The sequence below is a fragment of the Solenopsis invicta genome, chromosome 9 (genome assembly GCF_016802725.1).
Source record: "Solenopsis invicta isolate M01_SB chromosome 9, UNIL_Sinv_3.0, whole genome shotgun sequence".
Classification (NCBI taxonomy): Eukaryota; Metazoa; Arthropoda; class Insecta; order Hymenoptera; family Formicidae; genus Solenopsis; species Solenopsis invicta.
Genome location: NC_052672.1, coordinates 16,778,877 through 16,794,538, shown reverse-complemented (window position 1 = coordinate 16,794,538; position 15,662 = coordinate 16,778,877). Strand labels below are relative to the sequence as shown.

The following is a 15,662-nucleotide window of genomic DNA, read 5'->3' as shown; positions in this document are numbered from 1 at the left end:
TGAGTTCTTGAGTTGACAGTAATCTAATCATTTGGTAATTTATGCTTTAGCATATTGAAAAGATATGTTTTATAGCGAAAAATTTGGTACGAAAACCATACCAAGTACGTCACACGATACTCAATTGTCCTTCGATGATATGAATGAAGAACGACCAAAACAAAATTCTATGGAAAGAAATTTTACGACTTGACGCGTGACACGATTTATGTATGTACGTGTATATATGTGTGCATACATATATCTGTGTTAGTACATCAATGATGCACACGTGACCTGCATCATTGAATCCGTTCACACAAAACAATTTTACATCTGTGTATGTACCATGTGTATGAATCTTTGATTTTTGTTCTTAATACCTGAATGTATAAACAAAGACAATCCTAAGAGCGGACACGATTTATCAAGTTTATTGAAACCCCTTTTTTGTTGCTAACGAAGTCGAGGTATGTCTCGTACTGTGGGCGGAGAAAATATCGTTGATTCTGCAGTTTACCAGAGTCATTTTAATCCACCGACTAATCTTCTGTGCTCCCACCGCTTCGTGCGGATGTTTAAGAGCGATAAAGAGATAGTCACAAAACATTGGGCGAATATCGCGAGTTCTCTGTAAGAAATGGGAAATTAACTCCACGATACATAGGCTATTATGATCTTTGAAACGGAGAAAAGATAGCAGAGGCTGCGATCGACCTGGAGCTGAAGTCTTCAGGCGATCTGGGATTCGAATAAGAATTCTGTCTGCAGTAAGAGATATTTGAGAAACGCGGATAGCTGCCAGGGTCTGGCAACGCTGACCTGATGCTAGTGCTAGCAGCATAACTAGCTTCTTGGTAAGCGTTTCAAGCGAGAGGGTTTCATGTGGAAAAAAGACGGCGAGTTTTGCTATTACTGGCGAGGGATCCCATATGTGATCGTATCTTGGACGAGATAGTTTCAATCACGCCTTTGCAAAAACGTTTCACAAGGGCGTCGTTGCCGATTGCGTTTTCCGAGATTAGCGAAACCGCGGACCTGGTTGAGTTGAGGGACAAATAAGATCCAGCTGAATGTAATAAAACCGATAGAAAGTGCAGGACGTCTTTGGTTTCTGGGGCAAAGAGCGTGCAGCCATGCTGGTGGCAGAAGTCCCACCAAGCGCGCAAAAGACCTGAGTATTGCCGTATCGTTGACTGAGCAAGAGACGCTAAGATGGTATCTATGGCGGGCTGCGGGACGCCTCTGATTTCAAATGCTTGCCTGATAACCTCCCTGCCCCCAGGGAAAGAGATCTGGATGCTGGGTGATGTTTCCTATAAGAAGAAGGTAATAAGTTGTCTGCCGGATTTAGAATAATTGGTTCTGTAAATAATAAACGATTAAAAAGAGGGAACCAAGGTTGTGATGGCCACCACGGAACGATCACAACCCCTTCCGCCCCAATTGATAATTTTGCGCAAAATCCGGGGAAGAAGAATAAAGGTTATACAGTGATACGTTGCCCTTTGATCACCTTTGTCGAGATTTAAAAACAGCTTCCAAATTTTCATAACGTCAAGAGAGAGAAAGATATCCTTCGGATCATAATGGTCAAGTGATATAATCCGATAACATTTTTTCACAAAACCTTAGCTTCACCGTTTATATAAAATTTTACAATTACGATTAATAAAAATGCCCCACAAAGGCAATTAATTTCTAAATACAAAATTTTTCAGAATAATTATATAAGTAACAATTATATATCGTGAAAAGAATAACTTATTATTTCGCAATGATACATAGATGCATAATTATTTAATATTTAACTATTTTCTTTTATTTTTATGTTGCAATTTTGGCGTAAGAAAAAATATATAATTTTCACGAAAAATAATTCATGTTTTTTAATATTTTTATTTTACTAGATACATATATTTATATATCTTGTTTTTAGATGTATACAGTTTATTGTAAATAGAAAGCCTTTATAATATATAAAATTCAAAGAGTTAAAATTATAAATTGAAATTTGTTAGAAAGCAATAATTTAAGAAATTTGCTTGAAAATATCTGGATTCTAGATATTAAAAAATACCGATTGTACCGATTTCATCTTTTTAATGTCATAAATTATTGAAACATTATTTCTCGTTGTTGCAAAAGAACTGAGAAAGAAAGAGAAAAAAGGTAGAGAGAGATTGAATTTAAAGATATTAATTTAAATATATATGATATAAATTTTATAAAACAAACATGAAAATATATTCGTAAATATGTGACAAGATCAAAAGACAGAAATTTTAAGTCGTCAGCGAGAGTTGATGCTATTACGTTCGATGGAACGATAGATTACTTGACTGACCTCCGAACTGAGAAATCCGGTCGATTATGACAGTCGTATGGCATGAACCCCAGTGACGTTATTAAACGACTACATTGTGTATCCTTGTTTCTTGGTTTGTTGATGTAACGGTATATAGGGGCTCGTTATATCATCGAGAATTTCAATCGAGAGTTTGCAACTCTCTTTAAGAATATCACTTGCAGAGAAAAAAATTAGAGTCTACATCTCGTTCTTTTTAAAGGAACGTTATGAATATGTTCCTTGCTACGTGGCATTAATAGTCTCGTAGAGGATTTTTGTTTGCACAAAATTTTTCTATATAAATTTATATATATATAATATATTCTAAATATTTTATATAAATTAATTGAGTAAATGTAATATTAGAACTGAAAAAGAAAAAGAGAGAGAACTATAAAATTTATATATTAAATTAATAGATAAAACGATAAAAAAAATATAACAGAAACGTCAAAACTTTTTAATGTTTCAAATATTTTTGAAGAAAAAAAAATACAAGTAGTAAATTTAAAAATATACATTCTGAACGTAATGTTAAATAATTTGAATTTTATAAAAAGTAATTGCAATATATCATCAAAATAATCAAAAATATCTCTCTAATTTTATTGTAAATAAATTAAAAAGTTTAATGTTTGTATTTTCACTTCAATGAAGATTCCCACTTCATGTTTTGTGGATATTTCATTATTATTGTTATTAATATTTCTCTGTCTTTTCTCTCTCTCTCTCTCTCTCTCTCTCTCTCTCTCTCTCCTCTCTCTCTCTCTCTCTCTCTCTTCTCTCTCTCTCATTTAAAGCAGTTTAAAAAATTAATCAATAACATCACAAAAAATATTTGTACGTTAATTTTCATTCTTTATAAATATTAAAATAATAAATCTATGTTTAAAGCATTCATCGTCCCGACAAAGAAAAATTTATTATGTTACGAGTCAATCAATAATCTTGACAAGGAATGATACTTTCAATCGATTTTGGTCATCAGCATCATCAATCAAATCATCGTTCACATATCAACCTTGAATCTTCCTCCAAGGTATAGGAAGACTATATGTAAAAGTAGTTTTCATGAATACTCATATCTACGTGGGACTCACCTGTGAGCGAATGTCCTTCATTGTGTGTTATGGCGGCAATATCCCGCGATCTTAAACCTGTACGCTGAACACGTCCGCGGTGCTCGCACCAAACATAGACATAGGATCTATAGACCGAGCATTCGAGGAGTGGAAGAGATAGCAAGCTTTGGACCACTATTCTGTCTTTGTCTAATGACGCGCGTGGGGAATCTTCACTTGTTTTTTTTTTTTATATTTTGACGTCTACAAACGTAATAAAGAATGATAAATTTAACATTAGTAAAACTAAGAATAAATGATTTATTTACTGAAAAGAAACATGCTTTTAATCAAGCTCCATTGATGGATCATAGAAATCAACTGATTTGTATTCTCTTAGAAAAGTTTTTCACTCTTTGTATACATCATTATGCTGCTTCTAAGAATAACAAAATTAGACAAATAAGATCTAAATTCACAAAACTCATTTTATTTAAAAATCAATAACATATATTATATATATAGATATATATAAAGATCAGCAGAGTTAATTTTTTTATTACTATTATGCCAGGTGCTTTAAATGTTTATTCAATACTTTATTGTTTAAATTTTAATACACAATTTTACATTATATATAATTTTATATTTTGGCACTTTTTCCAATGCTTTTCAATTCCCCTTCATTCTTTTTTCACATTCACTTACATTTTCCTTTTCTTTTTCGCTAACCTTACCGAGAGTTTCGTTACCTTTACTGTACCCCCACGCGCGTCATTAGACAAAGACAAAATAGTGGTCCAAAGCAGGCTATCTCTTTCTAGTTTTTCACGCGAGAACTTTACCCCCATTCCTCGAATGCTCGGTCTATAGATCCTATGTCTATGGCACCAAATGACTATGTGAGCCCGTAGATATGCGAAGTCCGAGTGGAGCCGGCGGCTCTGGCTTGTGCGAGACGAGCGAGGCGAGAATCGTGTCGTCCCGTCGGATTTCCGACGAGAAGAAACACTCACATTTTTGATTTTCCAATGATCCGAGAATTCGAGAAACAATTACCTGACGAGAGGACAAGGGATTCTCGGTGAAGCGATTAGCGTTACAAACATTTATATCTCATGTATTTATTCGCGATCGTTCAGATTACTGTGTAGTTTCCTCACAAAGATATTGCACTGTCGCGCAAGAAAATAATTATATGTTAAGAAGTAAAGCTAATTAACGTTAAGTTAATTATTCGTCACACATCATTTCTGCCGATACTACGTTCACGAATCAAATCCAAATTAATCTCGAAGTGACTTCCGAACTTTACGAAGATACTGTGAAAAAAAGGAAGATTTTTTTAACTTTGTTTCTTAATTATTAATTAGTGGTTTTATTTATTAATATGTTAAATAGATAAAATTTATCAATATTATTAAGACAAGATGACGTAGGACCTAATCACGTAATAAATTATTAAAATAAGATAACTAATGATTAAAGCAATAATGTGCTTTCACATTATTCCTTCTTTGAATTTTAATTATACACGTGTAATGTACATATATTATAAAATTTTTGTATGTAATATAAATATATATTCTGGGCACTATTTGCGAATCCAATTATGCAAAGTAGACAGTTTCTATGGTATAATAATCCAGATATAATAAATGTAGCGTTGTCTATACGGTTCTTTCCTCATTTCGTAAGCTTTTGCTTGTAAGCCCGTTTCATTTTCAGCTTGATGTCCTCTTTATTCAGCGCTTACGGTCAGTCAGACACTCTGCCATTCGTAACAAACGTCCAGGAAGTAAAGTTTCAAGAGTCGATTTTGACAGTCAACTGGCCGGAGGGATCCAATTAATAGCTGACCTACAGTACAGACTGTCCTTGGCGAGAAGGGCATTCATAAAACCGGCATTAAACCTGCTGGGTAAGTCAACAGCTGATGTCGCGCCAATCGACGATTGGCTTTTCGGCGCGTCGTTTGTTGAGGAAATCAAGGACGCGCAGACGTGCGAAAAGGTAGCCCAAGGCCTTGTTAGAACCATTCCAACAGCTTCCAAGGGCGCTTCTCTGCAATCTGCTCACAATCAGCCGACTAGGAAGCAGACGACGTCGGGAAATGCGAAGGCCCCTGTTCGTCAATCGAACCAACCAATTCGCAGGACAGGGGCTCGCTATATAAAGAGTCGCTCCAGGAGATCGACCTCACGCTCCTGCTCACGCTGCCGCTAGACTTGGTAAGAACTGCAGGCCGTCTTGCAGAATATTTTCTTAACTGGAAAGATCTAACATCGGATCCAGAAATTTTGAGCACAATCCGGGGATATAGAATCCCTTTCACATCAACACCACCTTCGCGTTTTCACCTTAGTAAGCCACGTTTTTCGTCTAAAGTTAATACGTACTGCAAAATAGAAATTGAAAGGCTCTTAGAGAAAGGAGCCATTTACTTCGTCCAACCGTCAGGGGATCAATTTTTTTCTTCTTACTTCTTGATTGAAAAACAGTCTGGAGGCATGCGATTTATCCTAAATTTGAAGAAGCTAAATACTCATATCCTCCCCCCCCCCTCATTTCAAACTAGAGGACTGGCGAACCGTGGTGCGTTTGATGCTCCCTAATGTAGAGATGGCCTCGCTAGACCTAGAGGACGCATACTTGTCGGTGCCGATTCACCCTTCTCATAGAAAATATCTGAGATTTCAGTTCCAGGGGATTACCTTCGAGTTTGCAGCACTTCTCTTCGGCCTCGCTACTGCCCCGTACATCGTCACAAAGATTTTGCGCCCAGTTGTAACTCTTCTTCGCGCTAAAGGTTTTGAATCGGTATTATATCTAGATGATTTTCTTTTAATAGCTCCCTTGAAGACGGCCTGTCTTAATAATCTTAAGGGGCATGTTAGTGCTCTATTATATGTTTTATGTAACAACAGAAAAAATTAACTGTTTTAGTAAAAAAAAAAAGCATACTTGTTTTTCAATTCTCTCATTTTTGATACATGGAAAACAGCGTGTTTTATCATATAAGAAGGTTTATTTAATTTAAATAAATAGTGACAATTCTTTAAATAATTCTCCACAAATATCTTTAATATGAATAGTAACAGAAGATTTTAATATATTTTGAATATTTTGGAAGAAAATTACCATCAGATAGAACTTGAAATTTTTGAAAACTTACCAGCTAACATGTGGGATTTTATATATATATATATATATATATATCGATACGTGAATCACAAAACTGCGATATACACGATACTCTGCGTTGCGCAAACATTTTATTTATCCATATTTATTTAAACTACAAGCATTAATGATATCATGATACCGATAGTAATAAAAACAAATTTCTGGAAATTGGACAAATTATCCGCATCAATTGAGAAAATAAAATAACATCTCCGATTATAATTATTCAGAAAAATATATCTTTAAAAGCACACATGGTACTTAATAGCGTCAAATAAAAAAAAAAACAAAGTCACTAAGGAACAAATAATTAAGAAAAATGTAGATTTTTCTTCACGAATATATATATTAGATTTAAAGACATAAATGTGTTTTTCTTTACATTGAGGATTAACCTGAATCTTACGTCTAACATAAAGTGTAAAGCGTGTCGGACTTAATAAACGGCTAATAAAACAATTTGCCGCTTTCTTAAAGGATGATATATACACGTCGCAATCTGATTGCATGATCGACGCTAAGGCGCGAATCACGGAATGCAATGGGCGTAAACGGAAAAAATGCAGAACGAACTCGAAGCGTTCGTTTGCCGTTTGAAGCAGGCAATGCCCGTAATTATTTTTAGGTGTCTTTATCGGCCACAATCTATTTATATAGTTAGTCTATTGCAAAAATCACGGTGTGATGAAACTACGACTGATCGGTCAGATGATCAGATGACCGGAAAGAAAATTTCCCTGAACTTTGAACCAGCGGCCTTCGGTTATCCTTATCTTATCCCGGCAATAAATCGAATAAATGATTCGGATTCCTGGAAGATTCATTCAAATTTTACTACACGATACCGATCGTAATAACGTTAACGCTTAATACAGATCTTTTTTCCGGATCTTTATTACACAATATGAGTGTACAACATCGTGACTCTTACATATACTTTTTAATGTCTCTAGAAAATATTTGTATGGTTGTTTATTAAACAAAAATGTTTAGAAAAATTATAGCTAGTAATAGTAAATAACATATTTCAAAGGAAAGACAAAAGAAAGGATGTGCAGGATACCAATGATTTAAAACTCTTTTTTTCTTGCTTAATTATATACATATATATATATGAGAATATCATCAATACATTAATTATGCAATTAAATTAAGTTTCATAGAAATGGCTATGTCGTTTTGGAGGACTTCTTCCGACCGGAGGAAATTGAAGAATTGAAAGCTTGCGGAGAAGAATTTACAAATAAATTGCCACCTGAGTCAGAACGAAAAATATTCGATACGATACAATTACAACAGGTAATATGACATGTACAGGAATATAAGCAATTATGAGACTTAAAATCGTAAAGCGTAATATTCATTGATTTTAAATCAGCCAATGGTGATGTTTCTTGTAAATACTTGAAGATGACTTTTATCAGAAAAAAATAAAAATAGAACTACAATATTTTTACTAATTTTGATATCTTTCAGGAATGTATTTATATAAATGAGACTCGATACTAATTCGTTAACGAAAATAATGATTATACCTTGTTTCAGAATAAGGACAAGTATTTTTGGATAGTGCTAATAAAATAAGTGTCTTTTTCGAGTCTGAAGCTCTGGCAGAAGATGGGAAACTGAAGGTTCATCCAAGAGTATAGTTAAACAAAGTAAACTATCTTTAAAAAAAGCCGTTTTTTTAAATTAAATTAATTCCTGCAAACATACATTTTGAAATAATTTCAATTATTTTATAACAATTCTATAATTTTCAGGTAGGCCATGCTCTTCATTGGTTACACTCTACTTTCAAAAAATACACGTTTGACGAAAGAGTCAAAGAAATTGCTTTCCAATTAAAGTACGAGGAACCAGTGGTATGTCAGTCAATGTACATTTACAAAAATCCTGGAATAGGCTCGGAAGGTACTTAAATAATTTTTGGGTTATGACTCTTGAGTTATAACTCTGAAGTTACATAAATATAACTCATTATACATAAAAGTTTATATGATATAACAAGTACGCATATAGAACACAACTACTGCATTATGCCCGAACACATTGTTATTTTCTTACAGTTACAATGAATCAGGATGTATCATATTTACATGTCGAGCCGGTGAAACTGGTTGGTTTCTGGATCGCACTAGAAGATGCAACGCTAGACAACGGATGCTTATGGATTGCTCCAGGTTCTCATCAGAGCGGAGTGCATAGGCGTTATATGAGAAATAAAGATCCAAATTCTCAAGAGTTATTAATCTTCGACAGAGCGGCGCCTTGCTATCCATTAAGTAATTTTAGATCGGTGCCAGTACGCAAAGGAACTTGCATTCTTATCCACGGCCAAGTAGTCCACTTTTCTTATCCAAACAAGAGTAAAACATCGAGACACGCTTACACTTTTCACGTGATTGAGTCGAAACATGTATCTTACTCGAAGGAAAATTGGCTTCAACCACCTGCCGAAGGTTTTCCGAATCTGTATAAAAATTAGGTATATTGTATTATGATAAGATTTATCGTTTATTTCATAATTTTATTCTTCATATTTTTCTTTTTTCACTGTATAAAAAAAAATGACATTAATCTATATACAGTTTAGAAAAAATAAACAAGTTCACAATTTGTATAGCTACAAAAGTATAATGATAGCATCAATGAAAACATTAAATATGCCAAATTTTTGGGAAACTTGTATTAAATTTATTAATATATGTATACAAAATGCATAGATATTTTTTTCTCAAATGAAAATGCCAAAATGTAGTTATAAAATATTTTTTTACTAAAAATCACAATTTCATCACACAATTTTCATTAAATTTTTACCCTTATAAAATTAAAATTTTTATATTTTCACATAAATATTATTTAATATAATAAATGTATCTACATCTTTGTAATAACTTAAATTTTGTTAAATATTATAAATATAAATTACAAAATACAAACAATTATGTATGAGTAGCTAGCGCGGAGAAATTCGAAGTTAATTCTTGTAGTTGTCTCAATCCAGTCTTTAATGATTCTTCTTTTAATTTGACACAATAATATACATCCAAAGCTGTTACATCAAATGTTACTCTCTCTGAATCAGGCAAAAATGTATTTAAATTTTGCTGTAAATTAAGTAACATCTGATGTTTTATAGAATTGTCATCTTGCATGAGTAACCTATCACAAAAAAATTGTATAAATATATGTAATATAAGAGAAAATAGTTTGACATAGTTAAATCAGTCAATATATATTATCAAAGTAGATTGGCACGATTATAACTTACTTATTTAGATTCTGTGTTAAATCAGTCACTTTTCTGGTAATTTCTGATTTCAAACCTTGTAAATATGTTGGTGATGTAGGTAGATTTACAGATTTGAAGGTAAAAGAATATGCCATTCCCGCACTGTTACATGCTAAACCACTATCATAAAAATAATATTTAAGAATGTAAAGATTACAAAAAAATGACAGTATTCTTATTAATATGCATATCACATTTGCATTACATTGCATGACAGTAATAATACACTTTGTTTATGCATGTAAAATTTCATATATATATATATATATATATATATACAGAGAGAGAGAGAGAGAGAGAGAGAGAGAGAGAGATGTTATGTATTTAAAATCTTACCAAATGTTACGCGCATAATCATAGATCTGATGAAAGCACTGAAATACTTTCTCTGCTCTCATTTCTTGTTCTTGAATGTTTTTAGCAATGCCTATTTTTTCATGTAATTTTTTCTTGTCTATATTAGTGATACATTTCGTACATTTTTGTTTGAGTTCCTAAAAGTATCAATTTTTACTTTTCTATCCTACAATAATAATGTATTCAATACGTAAAAAAATATTACTGTAATAGCATTGAAGGTTTCTGTCATGAGATCATAATGTTTATCCATATTGACCGCTTGTACTAAATCGCTGCTTTTTTCTAAAATATATTCTACATCTCGTAATTTTCTGCCACCAACTGAAAGAAGCATCGAGAGTAAGTTAAAGTTATAAAATGTACTTACATGTAATTTTATATTACATGTGTGTAAATATACCTGGTACATGTACAAAAGCGTCAAGTAATTCTTTTAAAATACGTTCAGCACATCTTTGGAACGATTCGTTAATAGCGGCAATCCAATGTTTTACAGCACACTTTAATGCAGTTACAGCAGTCCATGGTGGCTTTATAATAACATATATCTTCCATTCCGTTTCCCCATAAATCTCTGACATTTGTTTCGTGATGATCTGAAATAAAATTATTTGATATATAAGCTCATGAAAATTGAGAACTCGTAATCCAATATATGATTGATATGATGCATACCGTTGATAAAAAGTTGGTTAAAATCAACTTTATATTCTCAAAAAAATCATCCGAGAAATGTAATTCTTCGTTGAAAACAGAATTTTCAACAGAAACTTCATTCAAATGGTTGATTACCCTATAACTATTCGTATTTAAATCATCTATATTTTCAAGAGGATCGTTACGTCCCAATATCCGTATATTATATATCATCGCTTTAGTGCATAGATTTTTGTCATAAGATAACAAGATCTACATATGCAAAATAAAAACAAGTGTAGTAGTTTTATTCATTAATGACATATACATACATATCATACAACAAAAAGACAACTTACTACTGATTTTTGTAATTGATGAATCTGTAAACAACATTGGAGAATCTCATCATCTGGACAATCAATAGAAAAATCTTCTTTGTTTTTCTTTGCCTGATCTCGTGTTTGTCCTATTACACGTGGGTGTTTAGAAGAAAATTGATTATGGATGAAAGAAATCGCTTTTCTAGCTTTAATCGATAATTCATATTTCGATTTGTTGTCTTTAAAATAATCTAATTCCTGTTATAAAAAGTGTTCAGATAAAAAACATGTTAAAACTTTCACAGATACAGCAGAATTTTCATTATACTATACATTATACTTACGCATATTACTGTCCAAGGAATTACGATAAATGGACGTGGATAATTTTTAAATGTCGCATCTTTTGCTTCTTCAATAATCTCGAGATTTGATAGAAATACATTTGTATCGACAACAATGTAAAGTGGACCTTTTTCATGCGACTTCATTTCATTAAGTTGTGTCAATTCTGCAATATTTTCTGATATACAGTTTGTTTTAGCCATATAATTTTCTCTATCAATTTGTGTTCTGACAACTTCCACCTATATAAAACAAAATATAAAAATACGAAATGTATCAAGAAATTATATTTTTCATAACTTTTACATAAAAAAAAAATATTCAGCGTTGAAGATACATGATTATAGTGACCATATTCATATGGTAAATTTTACCTATACAATTATTTAATAGGTTTCAATTAAACTAATACCTCTAGTGCAATTTCTTCATCTTTCATTGGTTCCCAATCCATTTCTTCGTACAAAACTTCTTGCTTAGCCTTTTCTATTAATTTATCATCTGTCATAATTTCGATAACTGGTTCATTACTAGGTTGACTTTGTGATTTATCATTATTTAATGTAATATTTTTTTCATATATTACATCTTTTATGATTCTGTTATGTAATTTCTTAAGTCGTACATCAGCATTTTTATAAACACATGTCGATCCTAAGCTACCTGCAAATGTAAAGCAATGTATAAAATTACTAGAAAGTATGAACAAATATCTCAAAACTTCATTGAAAGCATAAAATGTAAAAAATTCGTATGCCTACTGGAAACTGGTAATCTGTTGGACTTTTGTGGAACTTTCTTGTTAACTAAATTGGTCTGACACATTTCCTTAAATTTTTCTTTATCAATACTTAAATTTTTCCTTAATTTTTCCATACGTTCTTTTGCCAAGTTTTTTTTAAACGATTTTCCTTGTTTTTCTCCTAAACATAAAATTAATTCATGTGAAATAAAAAGCATTAACTTATATGTGAAAACACAAATATTAAATACAAGCCTTATAGATCACAGCTAGATCTTGATGCTAATATTTATTGTGTGATTTTATATACATTTTCACATGCTTCAGTGATTGAGGTATTATTTTTCTCAACAAATTAAATATATAATGGGTTACTTTACATAACCTATTATTTGTTTATATTCAAAGTCTGTACAGTTTTTGAGAGTAGGAAAAGGTTCTTACATTTAGATGCTTGTTAGTGTCACTTATTATTAAACTGGCAATGAGTTTCAATTTAATATCATAATGTTATTATTTGTTCAACTTAGAACTGTGTTTTAAGACCAAAAAGTTATTTGGTGTACAGTTTTGTGAACTTAAAATACATATAAAATCACACAATAAATATCAGTGTTAAAATCTATGACCTGCAAGGCTTTTCGATTAATATTTGTGCTTTAACAAAATTAATTCTTATTCTCTACACACAATAATGATATATAAGTCTATTACTTAAATATAAATCTATACAATTGCACTTACTTGAAACATTTTGATTTTTCTTTTGTTTTGGCTTCTGATTTGACATATTCAAATCTTGCTGCTTATTTTTAGAATCTTCCTTTAGCGTTTTAGTTTTACTAGATATTGAATTTCTCTGCTCTCGTTTATCACGATGGACACTCATTTGTGGTGTGAACGTTACTTTACTACTTTTATTCCGAGGTGTAATTGATTTATCATTCTTGTTATTCTTTAAGGCAGAGACTCTTGGAGAAGAAATCTTATTTATATTTCCTACTGGTCTCGTATATGGAGCTTCTGATATCGAAGATTTATTCCCAGAACCTAATCTCTGCAACGCTTTTGTACCAACAGCTTTCATTTTTGAGATGTCCATAATTTTATTATGTGAACCTTGTTGACAGGTGTCTTGTTCCTCAATATTATGCTTGGCTGTCACTACATCGCGATGTTTTCCTTTTTCGTGAATTGTGCGTTTAACTGAAGAAATCTATACAACAAACATTTCACAGAATTAAGACTTTAAAAATTGGAATAATGATACAAAGCAAAAACTTAATATTCCTCCCAAAAAAATAAATTAAATAGAAAGTAAAATACTTTATCAGTCTCGTCCAACGTCGGTTCTTTCCACGAAGATTGATTTGTTTTTACATTGAAGTAATATATTCTATCTGGATGAGTTTTAGAGTTGACAGTTATCCAATCATTTGGTAATTTATGCTTTAGCATATTGAAAAGATATAGCGTTTTATAGCGAAAAATTTGGTACGAAAACCATACCAAGTACGTCACACGATACTCAATTGTCCTTCGATGATATGAATGAAGAACGACCAAAACAAAATTCTATGGAAAGAACCTTTACGACTTGACGCGTGACACGATTATGTATGTATGTATATATATGTGTGCATACATATAACTGTGTTAGATGCACACGTGACCTGCATCATTGAATGCGTTCACACAAAACAATTTTACATCTGTGTATGTACACCCAAGGACTTTGATTCTGTCCATGGGGAAATTTTCCAAACTGAGAAGTCACCACTTTCTACATACTTACACTTCATGATTAACGTAACGACCAATAAGCTCTAGTCATTTTATTAATCATGAACTGCAAGTATGTAGAAAGTGGTGACTTCTCAGTTTGGAAAATTTCCCCATGGACAGAATCAAAGTCCTTGGGTGTACATACATACCATGTGTATGAATCTTTGATTTTGTTTTTAATACCTGAATGTATAAACAAAGGCAAACCTAAGAGCGGACACGATTTTAGGTACAACTTTATTTCGAAGCGTTTCTTATATTGATGTCTATAAAGTATGAACATTGAACTATGTAGCCAATGTCCATATTTCTCGTCGGTAATGTCTTTCATGATTTTTTCTATAAATGTTTTATATTTTTTCTGTTATTAAATTGCAAAAATCCGACCATTGCAAATTTGTAAAGTACAAAAACTTGGCGTTGCTAAACGTCTAAGTACAATAAAATATAAATTTATTCTATGCTTAATTGATCATTCAACGCAAGTGGTGTAGTATTCTTAATTTCTTTATAAAACTCAAATTAATTTGTAGGCTATTAACTAGTTTTGTAGGCTATTAACTTCAGTTTAATTTAGTTTAAAAAAATATTAACTTTAATCCTGATTTTATACAATTTCAAATTTCTTTACACAAATAAAATAACAAAATTAAAGAGGACAAAGAATGATTTCATAATAATAATAAAAAAAAAGTTTAAACGTAATTAAACAATTTTTTCAATATAGTATTAAATGTCAAATAAAAAGATCCCTTTATTAGAACATGTTGCATGTGCCTCTCAAAGCTTCGAAAATTCATCAAAGTTATTAGGAAAGTAAATTACGACAAGAGGAAGTAAAGCCTGGTTTATGCAGGTCGTAATCGTAAGAATTGGCCAATCATAGTCGATTTATAGAAGAATAATCGACTATGATTGGCCAATTACAGTTACGGCCTGCATAAACCAGCTCTAACATCGGAGAAATGGCGTCGTCCGTCCGATTAAACAGCTCGAAAAATCGTCAGAGTTATTAGGAGTACAGAATTAGCGAGTAGGTTTACTGGATTTAGAGGTAGAATAATCCCCACTCCATAGACAGAAAGGCTACGCGGTATTGGCTAAACCTACAATGATGGCTTCCCGGCGCCGACCAATCCAGCGCGTTGGTATGGGAGTGATAGGGATGCCCCTGTCTCGAAGACGTTAACCAATCAGCACGTCGGTATATAAGGGATAGAGACGCCCCCGTCTTAATGACGCTGACCAATCAGCGCACCGATATGAGATTCATACCACGTACTTTGGGCAACTTCCTTGCCTATTCTGCTTTCCTAATGATCCCTAATATTTCAGACACAATATTTTCCAGTACTTCGAACACTGCAAGACCTAATTCTCGTCTACCATATTTATCGACACATCTTCTAACAACTTTTATTGATTTTTTTAAGCGATCTTAAAAAATGCATATTTAATTATTAAATTATAATTTAATAATTAAATCAATTAATAATTAAATTATAATTAAATTTAGTTATAATTTATTTTTCTTGCAATATGTATAATAAAAATAATTTTTATTAAAAAATTATTATCTCGTCCTACGTAACATTGA

The 15,662-nt window shown here is 32.0% G+C and overlaps 2 protein-coding genes across 3 annotated transcripts; one reads left to right on the top strand and one right to left on the bottom strand.

The window, feature by feature from the left end:
• Positions 1-1,194: 1,194 nt before the first annotated feature.
• Positions 1,195-9,299, top strand: LOC105205010 (phytanoyl-CoA dioxygenase-like). Its single transcript, XM_039453274.1, is given in 8 exon segments — positions 1,195-1,308; positions 5,119-5,403; positions 5,484-5,621; positions 7,732-7,875; positions 8,122-8,137; positions 8,140-8,234; positions 8,340-8,490; positions 8,646-9,299. Coding segments are annotated over 8 exon segments (1,362 nt in total). The 3' UTR covers positions 9,065-9,299.
• LOC105207111 (transcriptional protein SWT1) lies at positions 8,245-14,042 on the bottom strand. 2 transcript variants are annotated; one of them, XM_039453332.1, is made up of 13 exons: positions 13,926-14,042; positions 13,025-13,496; positions 12,300-12,461; positions 11,951-12,201; positions 11,538-11,780; positions 11,230-11,451; positions 10,910-11,143; positions 10,635-10,830; positions 10,437-10,555; positions 10,211-10,368; positions 9,854-9,994; positions 9,523-9,744; positions 8,245-9,049 (listed from the first exon to the last, which is right to left on the bottom strand). In XM_039453332.1, exons 2-12 carry the CDS (start codon positions 13,380-13,382, stop codon positions 9,525-9,527), a joined length of 2,304 nt encoding a protein of 767 aa, XP_039309266.1. In that variant the 5' UTR covers positions 13,383-13,496; positions 13,926-14,042; the 3' UTR covers positions 8,245-9,049; positions 9,523-9,524. The 2 variants fall into 2 exon arrangements, with proteins under 2 accessions (XP_039309266.1, XP_039309265.1); XM_039453331.1 differs by having other exon boundaries at positions 13,607-14,037.
• Between the last annotated feature and the right edge of the window lie 1,620 nt (positions 14,043-15,662).

Excerpts from the sequence above, each read along its gene's own strand:
- LOC105207111 (XM_039453331.1), bottom strand. The coding sequence starts at position 13,738 with ATGCTAAAGCATAAATTACCAAATGATTGGATAACTGTCAACTCTAAA. Across the intron at positions 11,781-11,950 it reads ATGAAGAAATTGCACTAGAG|GTGGAAGTTGTCAGAACACA; the intron begins GTATTAGTTTAA and ends TGTTTTATATAG. Across the intron at positions 10,556-10,634 it reads CGCTTTTGTACATGTACCAG|TTGGTGGCAGAAAATTACGA; the intron begins GTATATTTACAC and ends TGCTTCTTTCAG.